Source organism: Sinohyriopsis cumingii, chromosome 9 (genome assembly GCF_028554795.1).
Source record: "Sinohyriopsis cumingii isolate HCF-2022 chromosome 9, ASM2855479v2, whole genome shotgun sequence".
Lineage (NCBI taxonomy): Eukaryota > Metazoa > Mollusca > Bivalvia > Unionida > Unionidae > Sinohyriopsis > Sinohyriopsis cumingii.
Window position 1 is genome coordinate 87,428,352 of NC_142969.1, and position 24,658 is coordinate 87,453,009.

Genomic DNA, 24,658 nt, shown 5'->3' on the forward strand with positions numbered 1-24,658 from the left:
GGGGGACTAAATTTTATGTGAGAAGTATATGTAATGGACATAATAAGAAAGCTACATACTTCAAAGCATTTAATATCTTTGTTTAAAAGTAACAATAATTATTAAAAGGTTCTTATTGTTATAATAATAGACTTAATTCAACTAAATATACATTAATAGTTCTTATTCTTGGCACAAGCATGATATGCAAGTGAGTATTGTTGTAATACACATTGCAAAACCATTCAAAAACATCATTTGAATCTTGGTACATACATCATTCTCTTTCCATTTGTTCCATTTTCCCATTGCTGCTGAATAACCTCCTTAATAATTAAGACATAGTTTATTCAAGTCATTTCTACATAAAATTGCTCGGCAAGTCCCCACTCACCAATGCACCCAATGTTGTCAAGTTGTCAATAACCGACTTACTTCTAAAATAATATGTTTCCATTTACGTGATTGCATGGTAATGTTTGGTAAAGATTTATTCAGATGTTGCTAACTGTATGCAATTTAATTATGCAGATTAAACTTTTGTTGAGTGGATGAAATGCCTTCTTCAAAAAGGAAGCGATAAATGTGTTGTCACGTGATTTTTTTGGTGTTTGTCTGTACCCTGATTTGTTCAAGGTTAATTTCACAGTTTGTGTCTGTGCATGTTAATGCACAAAATCTATTTTTAGCCCATGCTAACCCTGTTATGATCTTGACAATTATGTCCAATTGTAATCATCAAAGAGAAGAACTTGACAGATGTGTAAAGCCCAAATCTCCTAACATTATTGAGCCCATTTCCTCTAAATGATGGCTTTTATAGATAATGATAAGATATCAATCTTAGTGTTACATATACTTTAGTCAACACTTCTTTCAGTAACGGAAACTTGACTTTGGGATACATGTATCAACAACTGAGATTATCTGATTACTTACATTACATCATGATATGAATTAATTAGTGGTTCTGAATACATTGAAAAAAAAGTGGCCGCTCGTGAGGGGAACATTTTGTGTACTTGTACTTACATGCTGGCCGCTTGTTGCGTTAGAGGGGTGGCCATTCTTGAGGTGTACTTTTGAACACAATCTTGTCGGTGCCATTGGAATCTGGTCATAAGAAGCGGGTGGCCGCTGGTCAGGGGGGCCATTCAAGAGGGGGACTACTGTATTTGCATTTGCACAAATTCCACACCTTGTGTAAATCCATACTGTTTGGGTAAATTCATATACTTTGACAGCCTTAATGTAGATTAATCATTGTTGATTTGTGATGATTAATTTCAATAACATGGATCATCCAGGGTGATATTTTCATAAGTCAACCATATTTTTTTATAATCTCATCCATTGAGTTCTTCTCTTTGATGTTCAAGACTGGAAATATTTAGTCACATTCTGACAGCAACAGTCACAATCGAAAGTCTGAATTAGGTCGTAATGATAAGTGCAATATAACACTTTAACAAGAATTCATTATATCCCTCGAAAATCATTAATAGTGCATGTATATGTATCTGTGCGCAATTTGGATTTTTAACAAAGTTTTTTTTAAAAATCAGTCATATCGCTAAGATGTCCGCAGTGTGGCAGTTTACAGTGATGTCTAGCACTGGGGTGTCATGCCGAATACATGTAGCATGTTGTGCAACCCAGTCATATTATCCTGATGCCAAGCCGCCCAGTTATAACACTAACCTCTTAATGCTGTGGACTAAGTGAGGCAGCTGCTAGTACCATTTTTATGAGTCTTTCATATGAATCAAACCTATATCCTCCCCCATCCGGCGTAAATTCTCTAACCACTAAGGTCATCAGAGTGGTAAGCACATCCAAGTACAGAATGTGACTATGTATGACTAGAGGTACATGATAATTTGGAAATACCAGTTTACTGAGATAACTATTTAAGGTTGTATGTACCACTGTACTTTTTCACTGTACTTGCATGCAGTAGTTTCCATCAGTAAGGAATATATGGAAAATCTAGAGTGTGCCTCATTATGAATTTATCTAATAGCATGATTTAATTTTTCATGCAAAAATAATTAAAAAATGTATTGCTTATTCTTACAAAACAATTGTATTTGTATCAAACTTATTTTAAATATGGCAAATATAATCATATTTATAATCCTTGAATCACATGCTAGACATGTGCAATCAAATGGAAATGTGATACCGAAATGGGATGTTGTAAAATATATATGGACCAAGTGCAACGTTTGGAAAAATATCGGATTTAGAGAAAAGAAGTCATTTTTAGTTATTTACAAGCATATGTATTTCTTTGTAACACTGTTAATTATTCTAGGGTGGTAAGGAGAGTACTTGTCTCTTGTTTGATTATTATGCAATTGCTTAAGTCCTTTAAATATTTCCTCACTCCTGAGTAAATGTGTTTTAAGTTTACTGGATGTTTAAATGCCCTCTCTGATAATTATCTTGCCTGGGTATTGGCATCCCACTCAAAGTTTCCATCTCTATTATCACAGTAGTGTAGCTAGTATTATATGAATATAACTAGTAAATTGTAGGCTTCAGTGTCAACGCTTCCTATTATCAACAACTCTCTAATTTCAGCAAAATGCCTTTCACAGGGTATTTCTGAAAGTGTAAGCTTAATCATCCCACCATGGTTACAGTGTCTAGATTACAATTTAATAGCTATTAATATGCACAGTAAATCCATCTACTCTTAGATAATTTCAGGGCTGACAAGGGAGGTTGCAATTTTCTTTTGAGCTGAGATTGTAAAAAATTCAGTCGCAAGATAGTTATTTTTTTAAAAATATAATGGGTTTAATAGACTGGGATTTTTGCCATAAATCAGTGCAAGATATTTTTCACCTCTTGAAAGGAGGAACCGTTTTAATAAAACAGTGTCAGGACCCTGCCAACAACATACAATCGTTGGTCATTGATACAAATGCAGTATACCATGGTATGTATCATGGTATATTTAGAAATACTATGACATACCATGGTACAAACCTTTTGTAGTACCCAGCTCTTTTCATGACCATAACACAGAATATGATATGGACATAAACAAATAACAGTATAATTCCAAGCAATCTGGTATATATGGATATAAGCAAATAACAGTATAATTCCAAGCAATCTGGTATAACATTCATTCATGTTTACCTCAATAAAACAATGTCTGCAACATCGTTTCAAAATTTAACCAGGCAATGGTTCATAGTTAAACCTACAACTGACATGTAGCCAAAGATGAGTGATAGTCAATTATACACTGAAATATGCACTTGTCTCCTTTATAAATATGTGATGTAATTCTATTGTCTACATGATCTTCCCTCCATATGTGAACAACTAGATTGTCTCCCTCTAAACTCTCTCCCAGATAGAGCATCTCCAAACGCTTGATCCAGTTTCTGCAAATGTTTTTCTTGCCCTTGAAATGGCCCTGACTGATATGATTATTTACTGAGTTGATGCAATACATAGGATATGATAGCCAGTTTGTGTGTTGATTCTCATCTGTATCATTATGCACCACTATTACATTTGAAATGAGAGTGTCATGTGGTCTACCCAAAATTACAAACGTGTACTGTTTCTTGCCAACCGCAAACTTTTCATACTTATTCTTCCACCAGTCTGGAAGTCTGGTGGGTTGACGTGTTTTGTTATCTACTAGCACTACCTGATACTGGCAGTTTAGTAGAATCTGTCCATGGACAGTGGAAGTACTAGTATGACTTTCATATGACGTATTTCCAATATAACCTAGCCACATTTTATGGATAAACTGACTTTTAGAGGTAGCTGGCAAATAAAAGTTCTGAGAAATGTTTACAATAGAGCCAATGGAAAATGTCAGCTTTTTATCTACAAGCCTTGCAAAGTCCAGAAAACCCTGTCCATAGGTTGTAACAGTATACCATGCCAGGTTCTCTGCAACCTCCGTTTTCTTGAGGAATTGGAATACTTCAGAGATGGCTGAAAAAAAAATAACATATTGACTACCTTGCCACAGTATGGAAATTAATCAGTTCTGGCTTGTTCCTTTTGTGATCTATTAATATGTTGCCCTCAATTTAACTCAGCCCCTATTATCTGACAGAGATGACAGTGGATTCTTTTAAGATAGGCATCCACCATATGGTACAGTGAATATCATGGAGATGATAATAGGTCCTAATAATACTGGGTTCCACAATATACAAGTCTCTGGTATAAGGTGGAGATGGCCATGGATCGTATTACTATGAGGTGCCTTGATACAACACACATTACTATATCATGCAGAAGACCATGGATCATATTACCATGACAGGAAACTCAATATAACATATACCATAATATATCATGGAGATGGTCATAGAATGTGTTACTATGAGGTAACCTAATAAATATACCACACTCCATAATAGATCATATAAATACCAATGGATCATATTACTAAGAGGCGACCAATTATATATCACATACCATAATATATCATACAAAATAGCCATGGATCATATTACTATGAGGTGACCAATTATATATCACATACCATAATATATCATACAAAATAGCCATGGATCATATTACTATGAGGTGACCAATTATATATCACATACCATAATATATCATACAAAATAGCCATGGATCATATTACTATGAGGTGACCAATTATATATCACATACCATAATATATCATACTAAATAGCCTTGGATCATATTACTATGAGGTGACCAATTACATATCACACACCATAATATATTATATAAATAGCCATGGATCATATTACTAAGAGGTGACCAATTATATGTCACACACCATAATATATCATACAAAATAGCCATGGATCATATTACTATGAGGTGACCAATTATATATCACAAACCATAATATATTATATAAATAACCACGGATCATATTACTATGAGGTGACCAATTATATATCACACACCATAATATATCATACAAAATAGCCTTGGATCATATTACTATGAGGTGACCAATTATATATCACATACCATAATATATCATACAAAATAGCCATGGATCATATTACTATGAGGTGACCAATTATATATCACATACCATAATATATCATACAAAATAGCCATGGATCATATTACTATGAGGTGACCAATTATATATTACATACCATAATATATCATACAAAATAGCCATGGATCATATTACTATGAGGTGACCAATTATATATCACATACCATAATATATCATACAAAATAGCCTTGGATCATATTACTATGAGGTGACCAATTATATATCACATACCATAATATATCATACAAAATAGCCATGGATCATATTACTATGAGGTGACCAATTATATATCACAAACCATAATATATTATATAAATAGCCATGGATCATATTACTATGAGGTGACCAATTATATATCACATACCATAATATATCATACAAAACAGCCATGGTTCATATTACTATGAGGTGACCAAGATATATCACATACCATAATATATCATAGAAATAGCCATGGATCATATTACTAAGAGATGACCAAGATATATCACATACCATAATATATCATAGAAATAGCCATGGATCATATTACTATGAGGTGACCGATTATATATCACACACCATAATATATTATATAAACAGCCATGGATCATATTACTGTGAGGTGACCAATTATATATCACACACCATAATATATCATACAAAACAGCCATGAATCATATTACTAAGAGGTGACCAAGTACATGTATATATCACACACCATAATATATCATAGAAATAGCTATGGATCATATTACTAAGAGATGACCAAGATATATCACATACCATAATATATCCCAGAAATAGCCATGGATCATATTACTAAGAGATGACCAAGATATATTACATACCATAATATATCATAGAAATAGCATGGATCATATTACTAAGAGATGACCAAGATATATCACATACCATAATATATCATACAAAATAGCCATGTATCATATTACTAAGAGGTGACCAATTATATATCACACACCATAATAGATCATAGAAAAAAGCCATGGATCATATTACTATGAATGGAAATAACAATTTATAAAGGTATCACTGCTATATAATCATGTTAACCTAATTTCTTACAAAATAAGGGTACAAGACAATTAATTCAAAGTCATGGGACCAATTGTACACACGGGAACTGTTAGATGTAAATGACAAAATATATGTCAATTTTGAAGGTAATTCATGAAAGCTATGATTTTAGTTAAACACAAAATAAGTCTAATATTTAATGCCACAATGACAAATCTGGTGAAAATCTTGAAATTAAATGTCTATTGCATATCAACTCGATTGACGATAGACAGAGCTTATTACCTGTAAAGTATTCAATACAATAATTCCTACACTGTCTACAGACACTGAGTCAGAATAAAATGTTCTTTAAAATGTTTAAATTGGAGAAACTAACATGTGATATGTGTCATTATGCACTGAGGTTGCTATGGTTATTCCTGAGAATGTCATAATATAAGTGTAATAAGGATCTGTGCAGAAAAAGTTTCTTATAGCTTCATCCAGTCAAATATTGGAGTTGTAGATACCATTTCAGCTAGTTACATATGCCAGTGGTTGATGAGGAATGAAGTGGTTGATGACCCTGGGATAGCAAAGATGCATCAGAGTGTTGAATGGCTGACAACCCTGGGTTAATGAAGATTATCAGAGTGTGAAGTGGCTGACAACCCTGTGATAGTAAAGATTCATCAGAGTGTTAAGTGGCTGACAACCTTGAGATAGTAAAGATGCATTAGAGTGTAAAGTGGCCAACAACCCTGGGATAGCAAAGATGCACTGGAGGGTGAAGTGATTGATGACCCAGGGCTATTGAAGATGCATCAGAGTGAGAAGTGGCTGACAACCATCGGATAGTGAAGATGCATTATAATGTGAAATTGCTGATAACCCAAGGCTGGTGAAGATACATCAGAGTGTGAAGTGGTTGACCAGTGTAGACTAGCATAGATGGATTTAAGTTGAAGTGGTCAGCAACCCTTGGATAGTGAAGATAAATTTTAGTATGAAGTGATTGACAACCCTGCAAAAAAATGCATCAGAGTGAGAAGTGGTGACAACCCTGGGACTGTAAAGATACATCTTAGTATGAAGTGGTTGACAACCCTGCAAAAAAATGCATCAGAGTGAGAAGTGGTGACAACCCTGGGACTGTAAAGATACATCTTAGTGTGAAGTGGTTGACAACCCTGCAAAAAATGCATTAGAGTGAGAAGAGGTTGACAACCCTGGGATTGTAAAGACACATCTTAGTGTGAAGTGGTTGACAACCCTGCAAAAAATGCATTAGAGTGAGAAGAGGTTGACAACCCTGGGATTGTAAAGATACATCAGAGTGTGAAGTGGTTGACAACCCTTGGATAGCCAAGATGCATCAGAGTATCAATGGGTGACATGGTTGACTACCCTGAGATAGCAAAGATACATCAGAGTGTGAAGTGGTTGACTACCCTGGGATAGAAATGGTACATCTTAGTGTGAAGTGGCTGATAACCCTGGGATAGCAAAATGCATCAGAGTGTGAAGTGGTTGACAACAATGAGTTAGTAAAAAAGCATCAGAATGTTAAATTGTTGATGACCATGAGCTAGCAAATATGTGACAGTGTGAAATGGTTCATGACTCTGAGCTAGCATAGATGTGTCAGTGTGAAATGAGTGATAAACCTGAGCTTTTGAACATGTGTCAGACTACTTTAACAGGATGATAAGCATATGGTGACTTCACATAAAAAATGTCTACCAAGTTTTATGTGTTGTTATCCTAAGCGGCAAGACTATGTGTACACATGGGAATTAATATTATAGTAAATCCCCATCAGATGGAGCATATTGGGATCATTAAGGACTTTATATTTTCTGCAAACTAGTTTCCTTCTTGAAATCCCCCTGCCTTTACTTTGGACCTTTTAAACCCAGAATTGACGTGTTTTCGCTGCATGTCATCTCATAAGTCAATTAAATGTAAGTGGAAGAAAACTTATGCAGTTGTTGGAACTATGTTTTCTTCTACAATACCAATGAATTTAAATACTGAATTATTCATTCCAGAGTAAATACATTTTCCCATGACTCCAACGCAGGCATACAAACAGTTTTCAGAAATGTACATGGTAAAAAATTCAAGATATTAAATAGGGAAGAAACTGATCATTATTAAAATGAACTATAAGAGATTTCTTCAGATTTCATTCTAGTATTAGGAGCTTTTGATAATACTGTTCTCATGCACAAACTGTCGCAACATCAACAACTGTAAAAATGAATATATATATGACACTTTATCATACTAACGTAAAAATGAAAATATATATGACACTGAATACAGGTATTCGATAGATAACACTAGTTAGCATGAGTGTTTGTTCATGTTACAAATGTACTCAAAAGATGCTGCTTTATTTTGCATGTGTATGTGTGCCACAGAATGTAGGTACTCCAAGGATAAAGCTATAGTTTGCATGGGAATGGGCTTTGTGAAGTAACAGTACACCAAGGATATAGCTACAGTTGACATGGGTATTGGCTTTGTGGAATATGGGTACTCCAAAGATAAACCATGGGCATGGGCTTTGTGGAATATGGGTACTCCAAGGATAAAACAGAAATATATACGGTTACTCCAAGGATATAGCTATAGTTTGCATGGGGTGTGATGTGATGTGATGTGATTTTGATTTTTAACGTAGCTTTAACAATTTTTCAGTCATATCGCTACGATGTCTGCAATGTGGCAGTTTATAGTGATGTCTAGCACTGGGGCATCATGCAGCAGACATGTAGCATGATGTCCCACCCAATAACATTATCCTGACACCAGGCCGACCAGTCCTAACACTAACCTCTTAATGCTGAACGCCAAGCGAGGCAGCTGTTAGTACCATTTTTTAAGTCTCTGGTATGACTCAGCCGGGGATCAAAGCCACGACCTCCCGCATCCGAGGTGGATGCTCTAACCACTAGGCCACCGGAGTGGTCAGTTTGTATGGGGATGTACATTGTGGAATATGGGTACTCCAACAGTAAAGCTATAGTTGGCATGGGTAGTGGCTTTGTGGAATATGGGTACTCCAAGGATAAACCATGGGCATAGACTTTGTGGAATATGGGTACTCTAAGTAGGGCTGTCAAAAATCAAGAAAAACCAACCCGGGTACCCGTTGCGAAATTTAACGGGTACCCGGGTACCCGTTAGCACATGAATGACATGTACAACCGTAGACCAACTAATTGTTATCCCCATTTCTTTAATATTTTGTATGGAGATAGAGGCTAACCGTGTAATGCACTACTCGGTCTGATGCGTCCGCACTGATGTAGCTGCGAATGATCTGACCGCACGCTATTAATTAATAAATTTATTTAGAATGACCATTGTACACAGATGGTAGGTATAATCCAACTTTTAATGATCACTGTGATCAGCCGCGTTAAATCCTTTAGAACACTCACCTTTTTTAAAGTATAAGTCCTTGTTAGAACAGACCACGTTTATTCACCGGCTTTTGACCGCAGATTTGAATTACCCACGCATGCGTGTAAAGCAGCTTTACCACATGTCAAGAGTAATGCGTTAAAACCGTCTTTGTGTGTGTGTGTGTGTGTGTGAGTGAGAGAGTGAGATAATATTACTAAGAGTCACTATAATAACTGTTTTGTTCGACACATGAAGCTCTTCTAAAATGGCAATAACAAATAGGGCTATTATGCCCCACTTATACCACGTGACCACGCAGTCCCAGAAGTGATATTATTTTGGAATTATAATTCTTAAGATAGTTATGATAAAAACGTAGTAGTATCGAAAGAAGAAATATCAGTATATGTATGATGGCTAACTTTCAAACTTAGCAGAGCTAGTCAACTAGAAAAACAACGAGCTGCTCAAAGATTACTTTGAGGCATTACGAAGATTTCAAGGTGTCTAGGTGATAATTGTTCATAATATAAATTGTGGGATTTCTTTGACATGTGTGTTCGGAAATCAAAGGTATCCATCTGGATTTCATTAAAAGAGCACGCAATGTACCGATCATTTAGCACCCACAATCAATAGTTATTGTCTACAAAGAGGTTTATTACCTGTAGAACAATGCTATGTTTTAACCTTGGTATATAATGCCTCGGGATAACGGTTTGTCCTGTTGCACAATGCCAATGAATTTTATTAATCCAAACAGACTCTCTGATGTATTGTTTATTTATATTAAGCAGGGATCTGGTTTCTAATTAAAGCCATAGCTGTCACACCTGTTTGAAGTGGTTGGCGAGTGTGGCGATTTTTTTTTATGGGTACCCGCGTTTACGTTTCAATACCCGGGTTTTTCAATATGGTCGGGTACCCGGGTACCTGAGTACCCGTTGACAGCCCTAACTCCAAGGATACACCATGGGCTTGGGCTTTGTGGAATATGGGTACTCCAAGAGTAAAGCTATAGTTGGCATGGGTACTGGCTTTGTGGAATAAATGTACTCCAAGGATAAACCTTGAGTATGGGCTTTGTGGAACATGGGTACTCACAGGATATAGCTATAGTTGGTATGGGTATTGGCTTTGTTGAATATGGGTACACCAACGATAAACCATGAGTATGGGCTTTGTGGAATATTGGTACTCCAAGGATAAACCATGAGTATGAGCTTTGTGGAATATGTGTACTCAGTGATATAGCTATAGTTGGCATGGGTACTGGATTTGTGGAGTATGGGTACTCCAAGGATATAGCTATAGTTGGCATGGATACTGGCTTTGTTGAATATGGGTACTCCAAGGATAAACCATGTTCATGGGCTTTCTGGAATATGGGTACTCCAAGGATTAACCATGTGTATGGGCTTTGTGGAATATGGGTACTCCAAGGATACAGCTATAGTTGGCATGGGTATTGGCTTTGTTGAATATGGGTTCTCCAAGGATAAACCATGGGCATTGGCTTTCTGGAATATGGGTACTCCAATGATTAACCATGTGTATGGGCTTTGTGGAATATGGGTACTCCAAGGATATAGCTATAGTTGGCATGGGTATTGGATTTGTGGAATATGGATAAGCCAAGAATAGAACTATAACTGGCATGGATACTGGCTTTGTGGAATATGGGTACTCCAATGATAAAGGTATAGTTGGCATGGGAACTGGCTTTGTGGAATATGTGTACTCCAAGGATAAGGTGGCTCTCTACAGTTTCGTATTTTGCATAGGGTTAGGATTTTAAAGAAAAAGAATTTCCCCAGCTTTCCTCACTGGTTATACTGGCTATTTAAAAAAGACCTTGTATATCTTAGAAATAATGCAAAGAACCTTTAATTCCCTTTATTTTGGTGTATGATTGATGGGTGTACTATGGGTTATAGAGTATACAGCTTGGCCTTAGTTCAGATGTGCACCTTTCAAAAAAGTGCTAGCTCTACTTGGTCATTTTCACTTCCTGAACTTCAGAGGTAAATTGAAAAAAAAGAGCCGATAACTTTTTTACATTTTATATATTTGGTAATTCATTCATTGCACTTTCAGAAGCTGGTATTGTCTAGTCTGGCAAAATTAATTTTCCCTATTTTAATAGCTGCTATGTATAGTGTACTTTAGACTAATTCAGGCTAATGTTTTTAATACAAGCGAGCGGTCATTTTACTTAGCAGTGTGCTTAAATCACGTAAAATTTCCAAAAGTACAACATCCACATTACATTAATGTAGCATAGAGGTATGCCAACATTCTCTCTATTGTGCATGTTTTAAATGCGAACTACTTCACCTTACATACGTCACTCTCTCAAAAGTACATATTATCTGGTGTGTGCCCCCATAAAGAGAATATAGGTATTATTTTTGTATGATTTAATTATGTTTATAAGGCTGAAACATTTAAGTCGCAAGCAACAAAACAATCCTTTTGAATAATTATCCTGCCTTTGCCCCCACAGAATAGTATTTATGAGTGTCAGAGTCTCTAACAAGTCCAGCCTCCCCCCATGATAAAAAGTGAGCCTTTTTAAGAATACATATTACATTTTGTAAACATAGCAACCAAAGTTATGCTGAAAGACAGGAATATGAAACTTGCCAGAATTATTTCCGAGATATCAACAATGAATTTTACAATTTGAAAAGGGAGGTAACTCATCAGGTTCATAAAGGTCAAAGGTCAAAGTGCAAAATATTTGCCTATTGTTTAATATGGAAGAAGCGAATTCACTTTCTCATCATTTATTTTTTATTTCATTGCAAATAAATGAAAAGGAACATTTTCACAATATATTTCTGTCACTTATTGCAACAGTTTAAAATTTAAATTGACTCTATTCCTATATTCTAAGACTTCTAATTTCCCCATAATTAAGGTCACTACTCACACAAACATGCCTCATGGCAAATTATGTAAGCAAGAGCAAAATGATCATAATTAGCTTATTTTCATGCTTAACATCAATATGAATGTACCATTTTATTCAGAACATCATACATAATTATATGAAAATAAAAAAAATAATTGCAAACATTTTTATATTTGCTTTAATGTGGCACTCTACAGTTTCGTATTTTGCATAGGGTTAGATTTTAAAGAAAAAGAATTTCCCCAGCTTTCCTCACTGGTTATATTGGCTATTTAAAAAAGACCTCAAATATCTTAGATATAATGCAAAGAACCTTTAATTCCCTTTATTTTGGTGTATGAATGATGGGTGTACTATGGATTATAGAGTATACAGCTTGGTCTTAGTTCAGATGTGCACCTTTCAAAAAGTGCTAGCTCTACTTGGTCATTTTCACTTCCTGAACTTCAGAGGTAAATTGAAAAAAAAAGAGCCAATAACTTTTTTACATTTTATATATTTGGTAATTCATTCATTGCACTTTCAGAAGCTGGTATTGTCTAGTCTGGCAAAATTAATTTTCCCTATTTTAATAGCTGCTATGTATAGGGTACTTTAGATTAATTCAGGCTGATTTTTTAACACAAAGGAGCAGTCATTTTACTTAGCAGTATGCTTAAATCACGTAAAAATTCCAAAAGTACAATATCCAAAAGAAATATCCACATTACATTAATGTAGCATAGATGTATGCCAACATTCTCTCCATTGTGCATGTTTTAAATGCGAACTACTTCGCCTTACATACATCACTCTCTCAAAAGTACATATTATCTGGTGAGCGCCCCCTAAACCATGGGCTTTGTGGAATATGGGTATTCCAAGAATAAAACTATAGTTGGCATGAATATGGGCTTTGTGGAATATGGGTACTCCAAAGATATAGCTATAGTTGGCATGGTTATTGGCCGTGTTGAATATGGGTACTCCAAGGATAAACCATGGCAATGAGCTTTGTAGAATATGGGTACTCCAAGAATAAACCATGGGTATGGGCTTTGTGGAATATGGGTACTCCAAGGATAAACCATGAGTATGGGCTTTGTGGAATATGGGTATTTCAAGGAAAGCACTTTAATTTTCATATGGGTTTTGTAGAATACTAGTAGTACAAAGGAAAATACTTTATTTTAGATATGTTTGGGTTTCATGAAACACTGGTACTCCAAGGATAATGTTTTATTTTTCATAAGATATGGGCTTCATAGAATACTTGTAACACACAGGTAACACTTTATTTTGTATGAATGGGCACCATAATCAAGCCGTCTACAATTTGTTGTTATTGTTGTTGTTTTCAGCACACAATAGGCTATACATGACAGCCAGTATACATAACTGGTGGAGGGAAGAACCTGGGAAACCCCAGGAAGAACCACTGCCCCATATTAAACTACTGGCAAACTTTCTCATCAACCCTCATTTACTGAGTCCAAGACTCAAACACACAGTCAGATGTGAGATGTAAGTGATTGATAATGTTTAGTGTTTTAGAACATATTGAATCTTGCATCCCTATTTACAATTTGCTTGTAAAATATAAAATCTGCTTAACAACATACATGTACATAAGGTTTTAGAATAAGGATGAAGCCAGGCTATTTGACTCATTTCATAGCAACCAATGAATATCAAATTGCTGAATGTCATAATAATTAAATTATCACTTGAGTCTGAACCTAATGCAATTCATCCAAATAAATAAAGGAAAGTTTAATATATTAATCTTGTACAAAACTGGCATAAAAATATATCCAATAATTAAAATCACTTATGCTATATCCTTGTAAGCTAATTCAAAAACTTGTCATAAACAGATGGAACAGATCATTGTCAAACAAATCAGCCTTAAATATAACAGCTTACATTTAAAAGCATCATCATCACATGTCTGTCCAAGACATGTTACTGTACATTCCATCTTGAGTGGATCAACAGAAAGTCCACAATTGAAACTGTCTTGAGAAAACTTCAGTAAATGTGCTCTGAAATAATAATAAAATAAATACCAACAATACAAGGGTTTCATTTATCTCTCTTTCTCTCATTCTCTGTGTGTGTGTATACATATATATATATGTACTGCAGTACAAAATATTAATAAAACAAATACCAACATTTATCTCTCTTTCTCTCACTCTGTATATATATATATATATATATATATATATATATATATATATATATATATATATATATATTGCAGTACAAAATATACAACCTTACAAAATGTCACATTTTATTTATAATGCAGAGGTACATGCAGTTCCCATTTTGTTCCTGAGAGAAGCTTAAATTCGTTTAACATTTAAAAGTTATGAGTAAATATGTAAATGAAAGCTCAGTGTATTGTTTGCATTATGATAAAAATCTGCCTTAGATTTTTAATCACCATCATGAAATTTGAAAATTTTAATAAGATTTCATAAATTGTGTTAGCATGTCTTTCATATATTTTCTCAGCAAAGAAGATTTGATTAAATATCAATCATTGCAAATGTTGATAACTTACTATTGGTGGCAACAATCTAAGAAATTAATAACAATTAATGACTTATTACCATGTCAATTTTTTATTTGTTTTGTTTAATTAGTATCCCCATACACCTGAGTGTAGGGTGATTTTTATTGGTATGAAATCACACTAATTAATGTGTGTGAGCTAATCAGTATCTCCATATACCTGAGTGTAGGGTGATTTTTATTGGTATGAAGTCACACTAATTAATGTGTGTGAGCTAATCAGTATCTCCATATACCTGAGTGTAGGGTGATTTTTATTGGTATGAAGTCACACTAATTAATGTGTGTGAGCTAATCAGTATCTCCATATACCTGAGTGTAGGGTGATTTTTACTGGTATGAAGTCACACTAATTAATGTGTGTGAGCTAATCAGTATCTCCATATACCTGAGTGTAGGGTGATTTTTACTGGTATGAAGTCACACTAATTCCCTTGAGGAGTAGTAGCTATAAGAAGTTTCTTCAAGATGACTTTCATGGTGGCTGTATCAGATGAATGGACAACACCATTTTCTTGTATGACGAACTAGACCATGTAACAGTCATGTATGTAATGAATGTTGGCAAACATCCAAGCAGTTTAGGAGAAGTCACAATTACAATATTGTGCTAGCAAACTAATGGACAATGGATGTAGACAACATGCCAGCCCATGAGCATTTCTGGCTTATGATGTAGACAAAATGCCATCCCATAAGCATTTCTGGCATATGATCAGTAGAGCTGAAAAATAAGATGGTAGCTTGAAACCATGTAAGCCAGATTCAATTTATGTGCCAAAGAAAGCATAGAAGGAACTTGAATATTATATTGAAAGCTTTGAGAATTTCTATATAGCTCAATATGAACAATTAACATTTGTTATTATAACTAGCATATGACAGGTATGTTTACAAATGTATAAAATAACATAATATTATACAGTAGTCAACTGGGCAACCTAACTTATTTCTGGAAGCCACTGGGATTTTGGCACAAAACATGACAGACTTTGCATTAACTTAGTTGTGGTGTGCAAGGCATGCACATCCCATGATGCACATTTAGCATCACTTTGAAGTATTTGATGCAAAGATGTTGGAAATACAGCATACATAATTGTAATCCATTTTTAATAAACCTTGGGAAAGTAGGTCACAGTGACACAATATTGGTGCACAACACATGCTCAGAACATGATATAACATCAGTGGAATTTTATGATAATAAATGAAATAATATATAAATAATAGTTCACATAATGAGAACAAATGGAGGGAAACATTGAGAGAGAAGCAATGTTAATCATTTGGTATATAATGCCCTCTTCTCAACGTGAGGGCATTACAAAGAAATTAGTCATGAATACAATAACTGTAAGGCAGGTTAGCACAACACAGAACTATTATTTTCACACACTATATATTAAGACTACAAAAGATACAAAAACATGTTGCATATAATTATATTCCCCAAAGTACCTGCTCTATAATCCTCAGTATATTAGCTGAACTACACAGGTAAAAGATATGAATGAGGGGCATTAGGGGCATTGCATATTCCATCTTCCATTTGTTACTATTTGCAGATCTGAACTATATGTAAGTCTTGCCTTTTTTTTAATAAATGAATAAATACATGCATAGTGATCCTTTTGTTGTGGCAATGGCAGCAGCAACAGCATCAACTCAGTGTTACAAATTTTGAGAAAATCAATAATTGACGTTTTGTAAATTCTCTCTCTTTAATAACATGGTTGAAACCTCCCCACCACACATTTATTGATTCCAGATTTAGACTTTTGTAAGAAGGGGTGATATACAACCTGTATGCTGTCAAATCCAGACCTCCTTCCTCCTCTTCTGCTGCTGAGCTTGACTTGGACTTTTCCATTTTCACTAAAGGATTCAAAATAATTACTAAGCAATAAGTAAATTGGGCTCTTCACATTTGCTTCTTCTTGTACACTGGGCATGTGGCATCAGATGTACTGAGAAGAAAAAAAAAAAAAAAAATATATATATATATATATATATATATATATATATATATATATATATATATATTAACAATTAAGCAACAAAAATTGTTCCATTTAATATTTAATAGGCAAACCTAAACAAATACATTAAATAAAACAATAGCAAAGAGATTTTTAAATACAATTTGAAAATTGTCTTTGTTATGAATTTGTTTCTGAAAGAGAAAGAATATATTAATATTGTTTCAAAAGTGAGTAGCTATCTCATTCTTTTAGCAACATAGACTGGACAGTTATCTTCCAGAATGGATAATTCCCCATCAGAGAATTATTCATTTGAAATTAACAGTCAAAATGTTTCATCAAAGTAATGATGTTAAACTAGCCAATGTGCCTTCAGTCAGATTTATAACACCACTTCAGGTAACATACCCCCAGTGTGTTATTAAAATATTCTTGAAAGGCACTATATAGACTTAATCCACATTCTTTGATGGGTTTTAACTAAACATGAACTGCTGCAGTTGTCCAAAACATTTTTCTTAACACTAAAAGTTAGACTATATCTGTGACTTTCAACTTATATCTCTCTTTACACAGGTAACACATGACCCACAATTCAGTGAAGAAATCAGTTTGATTCCTTTCAGTGGACAAATCAGGATGATTCCTATCAGTAGAGAAATCAAACTGATTCTATTAAATGTAAACATCTGTTTGATTCCTTTAATTGCATCTTTTGAATATGTAACTCTTTAATCTTCTGACAGATCCAATAAACATTCACAATAATATTCTTAAAATGGATAATTGGGTCCTGGAAAGATTGTCATGGATATCTAATGTTTGGTCTTCCCACCCATTTCTTGCTTTCTGTGGGCCATTTTATGTAAGTCAAATTTGTCTGAATTGCAAAATGCAATATTCCAGCAAATACATATACTGTTCTACCACTAAAATCTTTCCTGGCTAACTGATTCATCACTTGCTTCTAATCAACAGTCATTTTCTATACCACGAGGTGCCATATTTTGTTTATAAGTGAAATCTAAAAATTAAGCTTGCTGCAAGATTACAATTTCAGACTATAATTTGTTATGTATATTTAATTTGTACTGTTTTTTTTATATTAATTTGGTTCTCCAATATTATGATGTTGTTTAATTGTATCTTGGAAATAACCTTGTCCCAAATCACGTTCACTATGAACAAGTACGATCCTGACTAAATACAGTGACGAACTGCATTAAGTCATAGTATTTCCTGAAAATGCTAATTGTGATCTAGGTCAAGTAGAAGGCTTTATAATCTTGTTTATCTAGAAAATATTCATTTGTACTGTAAAGATCATGAAGCAGAATCAACTGTATTGTTGTTATGAGAATTTTGACTTGGGTGATATTTATTCGAATTATTATTCTCTGTAATTATAAAGTGCTTAATAATATTCTTGGGCAGAGACTATTAATTTGGAATTATAGTGATTTCAAACAAAGATATCTTGGATTATATCTGTGTAATTCTGTTGGCACACCATCACACTTCAGGTCATTGGTACATCATCACATTAAAGACAACAGGCACATCAATAATTTTAGTCCTGGACCTTATTTTTAAAGCCACATGAATTTAATTAGAACTTTGTTCATTAGGAATGGGGATAGAACATTTTTGAACTATTAAATTAATTCTCAATACTGCGTGTTCTTTTTAAATTTTCACTTTGTATTCTAATGAAATAAATTATTTATTGAACATACAAAACTAACTGGGTATGGCTCTTTTCTATTACTTAGTTTAAGACAAAAGAATTGTAATAACATATTAAGTTCATGTGTGCACACTCATTAAACCATGATGTCAGACTAATTCTTATCAATACAGTGGCCATATGAAATAACACTGTACTATTATGCAATTTCATTTTTTCTCACTGGTGGATGCTCATTTTCACCATACATTGTACGATCCAGTCACATAATTTAATCCTAATTTTATAACCATGGCAAGTTCATTGAATTGTGATCACCATGGACAGATAATGTAGACATTTTCAAACAATGATAATGTTTGTAAAGACCTGCAGTTACTTTCTTAGAATACTAAATGCAATATCAATGTTTACTCCTATAATAGTTGAGATAATAAGTTAACCAAATTAAACCACAGAGATATAATAATCTACCTTCACTTATGAAATGATTTGCAGATCGGAGCATCTTAAAGTCATGTTTTATGTTACTGTTTCAATGCAGCAAGATCTGGACTAAGATCAACAAATTGTCCAAAAAAATTCCTGAGTCACTATCTGTTATTTTTAAGTGATCAATCCTGTGCACTGCCATGTCTGCTGTTTGAGACACTAGCCATGTATACTGACACCTAATAACAGTGTTCTCTCCCGAAAATTATGATGGCATATCTCCTTTTATGAGCATGGATATCCTAATACATCACATTTGATTAGGCATTTCAACCTCATGAGACTAAATTCATGACTTTCCCCTTTTTAAAAATAAAACATTGAAATTTCAAACATCTTTGCAATTTTTCAAAACCTAATTTGTGCATCAATAAACAGACACCTAAACATATGGATACGCAAATGAAATGAAACATGTAATGATTTTGGTTATAGTTCAAGTTTAAAACCAATCATTAATATATCATTCAGATTTATAAAAGCATTTTAAGAGTATACGGTTTTGATATTTTACAAAAAGTCATGATCTGTTGGGTATGTTTCATTTTAAGACCATGAAGATGAAACATCTTTGAGCAGTGCTTGCTTTCATACAATATCATCATCTGCCCTTCATCTCCACCAAAAATACAATATTTGACCATACTAATTCAAATTTGTTTGCCAATTGTCTTTGGCACAAACACTTGCTTTTGCAAAAGTATTTGTACATAAAAGGTCTAGCATAATCCAGAGTATGAAATTTTAATTCTGTAACTAATATTCTATCCCAAATTTCACTGTCTAGAAATACTCTATCATGACAGCATTGTTCATGACAAAATACATGATCAAGTTTTTCGTAAAAATCACAATAAATAGCTACATTTCAATTTGACACTAATATGCAGGCTTGCAGTTCCAACTTCTGATATAAGAGAGGAAACTTACAACTTTATTTTGTCTTTGGTTTTAAAGGGATGCTAAATTTCAAATATTATCTATGTATCAATTTGACAAATTAAATATCTTTATTTACAATTAAATAAGATCATTTTAGTCTTGAATATATGCAATGCTGACAAAGGTTTAGAGAATCACAATGGTGACTAAGGTATGTGCACAATGCATTGTGGGAATTTGCACACAATCATGAGGTCTGTGAAAACAGCCAATCAGGGATGGATATCAGTATGTAGGGATCTCTTTCTGGATGTAGGCCAGATCTGGCCCTCAAGATATCTCATGCACTCATACATATATTGCAAGTAAAGTACACCTTTGGAAACAGAAGAGTAATGGTGAGTCATTTTTCTATTCATCCCTCACTAATGTTACACTAAATGATAATTTTACTCCCCTTTTACGTGCTTTAATATTTCCAAACCTCCCCCCTCCAAGGTAAGCCCCACCCACTTTGACAGCTTATGCCTGCAACTATTTCTAATGAAAGCCAATCAAACTGAAATGTCCCAGATAGGGTCAGAGAGCACATTATGCCATCAAATAACTTGAGAATATCAAATGTGTTTCAGGAATGTTTAAAACATTTTTGAATTCTGATGTACTTAAGTTATAAGCTAAAGATACAGTGGACAACTCATGCCCATTTACTTTTTCTGCATGTGGATGTTATTTTGTATTAGATAAGGGCTACATTGACAATGAACTGAAAATACAGAAAATATGTTGACAGGGTTGCCACTAATCCTGCAATATAAGTCACCTCCCTTGACATTTACTATCAATAACAACATAACTGGATAGCACTTCAGTCAGGCTGAGTGCCACTATTTTACTATTTTTGTACAGAAAGGGTACCCCACTTACAGGGCTACCATTCTTTTAATTTTGATCAGATAATTTCATGAAAAGTGGGAAAATTTTACGTGATAACCCGCGCAAAGGAAACCATTTGGCTTTTCTCTTAAACTATATGTTATTGGTATGAATCTGATATGGCTCAAATAATATTTTCATGAAAAATCCACAAAACGTGTGTATCATAGAGGGTTTCACACGGGGAAAGTTTTATTTATCTATCTAAATATAGAATGTGCCAAAAATATTCTGGTACTTAACTTCGTTTCGTGGGAATAGGGTAATTGCTATATAACATACCCTCCATCTCATCTTTAACCAGAAATATCAGTTCTCTCCCTTGAGCACCTGGTAGCGGTATCAACCACAGAGTCTGACATTTTATCAATAAAGGACAAAAAATCTGTGACAACATGAGACCATCTTATCAGCATAATAAATATAAATATATTTATAGTACATTCAGGTGATTTATTGTAAGGTACTTTACTGACAAAAAGTCAAGACTCCTTTGGTAGAAACTATATGCCCAATGAATATAAATATCATTGCTACTGTTACCGTAACCAGCAGTTTGTTTTTATCATTACTGCTACAAAATAGTATAAAACCTGTTTGAAATTAATGTAGTAGTAAAAAAGATAAATACAAATTTATATTGTGTCTTCACAGATGAGATGTGATTGTTTTCTGTTTGAAGAATAAGACCCCCCCCCACTGTAATAATTCAAAAGAAACTTTTGTAGTCTTTAAGGTTACTCACAGTTCAGGCTGTTGTAGCATCCATACCCCCTGCATAAACATCTTCATTTATCTGTGATTTTATTGTAATTTTACACTGCTTAAAAGGTAAGTTAATAGTATTATGACAAAAAATGCCAGCACAATCCAACTATGTAATAAAACAATTGCAAAATAAATAAATAAATAAAAATAAAAAGTATATACAGTACTGTATTTAACTTTTCACAGGAAATATTAGAGACAAATAAATATTTAATGTAAACTTTCAGTCACAAAAACGATATTTTTAGATGAATTAGTCAAAACAAATTCTAATACAGGTAGACATTTAACAAGAATAAATACCTGGATTTTCTTGTTACAATGTCCTTATAGATTTATTTGAAAAGTAAGAAGGCAGATGTTACCAAACCCTTTCTTCACTTTCACATGAATAAAACGTGAATAAAATCAAAGCTGTACACATAATAAAGCTTTGGGTTTGGGCATACACTCCAAACTGTAAATTCTGAGTAATTAAAGCTGCAAATTCTAGATTGGCCGTGGCACATTTCACAAAAATGTCCTTTTATATACCACATGCTAGTTGTAGCCTCAACTTGATTTGTTGTGGTTGAGGCTACGAACTGATCCCATATCATGTAATGGAGCAAAAACAATCATCACTAAAGTGAGAAAAACAAACAGTGTAGAAATCAACTACATAAGTATAATCATGTTGTGAAAGAAGTTTGGCTTATTTTGAATTTATTAAGCCCTTACATGATAAAATAAATTGGCATGGTTACACTAACCTCATTCTGTCCGCCATGACAGATAACGCGAGACTCTCACCGTTACCTCTTTTCTACATAAAGCTTGCCAGATCATATTTGGATATTCTACGCTATATTATATGAATCAAGTGTGAATAATCGCTTCTTGGTGGAATTTCAAAGTTGCCGATAAACCTTATTTACTTTTAATGCGCAGAATTTCTGACCCAAACCGCACCAAATTTTTACTACAATTTGTTCACATTTCCAAATAAGGCGTCAATGTCCTTATATGGCACACAAACAAATGAGGCTGAGAACGGAAGTAATCATTATTTGAAATAATATGGCAGACGATCTAAACGAAAATATCGGCTAAAAAAGGTAAACGAGATTGTACAACTATTTCTACAATGATTTTCGATACTTCCTGTATTAAATAAGAGGACTACTCAGTTTATTGGATTATATGCAAGGAATATGTTTAAAGTGTTATTATTAGGCTAAAAGAGCTCCATTAACACGTATATGCTCATGTTAGTACCCTGTCCACGAGGAACGAATAAGGGTACTAATATTAGTACTATACCACATACATGTATAATGTATGCCTCAGGAACTGTCTGGCTATATTCTCTAGTGACTTCTTCATTAATTAACTAAAAAAAATATTTCCTTTACTGGATTTCTTTCAATATATATACTGTACAAAAAATGATCACTTTTCGGAGAATTCTTTTTTTTTGCAGGCAATAAAATAAGTTGTTTGCACTTGCTATGAGCAAAAGCCATGGAAAGGAGTATATTGTATGTGATGCTTTGTTATTCATGATGCTCTGACCTTCTTAAAAATACCATATTTATTAAACTGTGACGAAATTTTAAATTTGGCCTGTTATACCTATATTTACATTTTTTAGATCGCCTAAAAGCTATCAGAGGGCGTCTCAAATTGTATGACCAAGTTGCCAGAATTGTTGATCAGTGTTCTTCATCTATAAACCTTTAACATTTTTTCAAACAAGTATGAAAACATAAGAATAGTTGGGAGTTGGGAGAGATACCTTCTTACTGTGTACGCCAAACCCCTATATATCGATTTAATAATAGTCGTAATTTCGTTTGTAATGTGTATCGTGACTACAAAGGTCAGCAGTTCGTCGCGGGAACAAAAGCACTTAAATGACAGAGATAAACTAAGGGAGAAAACTTTGCACACAAAAATGTAAGATGGTATAGTTGGAGCTAAGTTATGCATGAATGCACGAAGGATTCCCTGTACTAATTCAGTTCCCATAGTAAACCTATGCAAATAACATGATATTAAAAATGCAATAAATTTAATTTTCTGAGTTCTCATGATCAGACATATTTGACATCATAGACACATCCTTGATGACAGCTTATGTGCAGAGAAAACCATGGGCTGTAGATCTACATGCGCTTGAACCATGTGCTTTCAATTTCGCACCAAAGGGTCAGGTATAACGTCAGTAATGTGTTTTCAAAAAGGACTAAAATAATAAATATATTTATTCGCCCTAGACATACACTGCTAAAGCTAGATTTAATATTTAAGTGGGGAATAACTTAGAGGAGAATTTATAATTAGCTTTCAATTACACTGTAAATACTCCAGTCAAAATAGTTATTAGATTTCATTAAAAAAGAAAAAAGCATATCGGGCACAAACTCTTTGCATCAAAAAGGAGAACTTGTTGGGGTGACGCATTCATTATTATTCCTTGAAAGTTGAAACCGTCATACAAATCATATATTTATTTCATATCAAATTATCCAAATTTGTTTGGCACTAAAACAAACTGTAATATTTGAAAGTTTAAATACCCATAGGCCTCTATAGTGTGAAATAATGGAAACACTGTTGATTTAGATTCGCCAATATTTTTTTCTTCGCATTTAATAAAGCATTCAATCTATGGATCCGTCAATCAATAAAACTACAGACAGGCTAGCTATGTAGATCATCTCACGGTATGGATTCTTATAATAATAATAATAATACGATAAATCAAACACCTAAATATGTGTTGATGCTAATGGATGACACAGAGTTCGTGGTCGAATTAGTTTTAACTTATTATGTTCCATATATTTGTACCTGGACATTACAAAAGGTACAATATAGAAAGTAATGGATTCGAAAGAAAGCCAATGGTTTACCATGTTATTCTCCTTTTACTACGCAAATATCGTAAACATATGCCAATACATGGCAGGGATTTTAAGTTTTAATTACAAAATGTACATTTTTAATAGTCAAAG

General features: G+C 33.8%; 1 protein-coding gene across 2 annotated transcripts; it reads right to left on the bottom strand.

Annotated features, from left to right (window-relative positions):
* Positions 1-56: 56 nt before the first annotated feature.
* LOC149792181 (uncharacterized) lies at positions 57-23,542 on the bottom strand. Of its 2 annotated transcripts, none has more exons than XM_089970698.1 (4): positions 23,437-23,542; positions 16,715-16,879; positions 14,253-14,371; positions 57-3,951 (listed from the first exon to the last, which is right to left on the bottom strand). In XM_089970698.1, exons 2-4 carry the CDS (start codon positions 16,780-16,782, stop codon positions 3,197-3,199), a joined length of 942 nt encoding a protein of 313 aa, XP_089826824.1. In that variant the 5' UTR covers positions 16,783-16,879; positions 23,437-23,542; the 3' UTR covers positions 57-3,196. The 2 variants fall into 2 exon arrangements, with proteins under 2 accessions (XP_089826824.1, XP_089826825.1); XM_089970699.1 differs by having other exon boundaries at positions 16,715-16,787; positions 23,437-23,535.
* Between the last annotated feature and the right edge of the window lie 1,116 nt (positions 23,543-24,658).

What these genes read in the sequence shown, in the direction of transcription:
- LOC149792181 (XM_089970698.1), bottom strand. Translation starts at nt 16,782, where the DNA reads ATGGAAAAGTCCAAGTCAAGCTCAGCAGCAGAAGAGGAGGAAGGAGGT. An exon ending in CTGGATTTGACAGCATACAG is followed by an intron (nt 14,372 to 16,714) that starts GTTGTATATCAC and finishes TTATTATTTCAG; the next exon opens with AGCACATTTACTGAAGTTTT. An exon ending in TGATGATGATGCTTTTAAAT is followed by an intron (nt 3,952 to 14,252) that starts GTAAGCTGTTAT and finishes TTTTTTTTTCAG; the next exon opens with CCATCTCTGAAGTATTCCAA.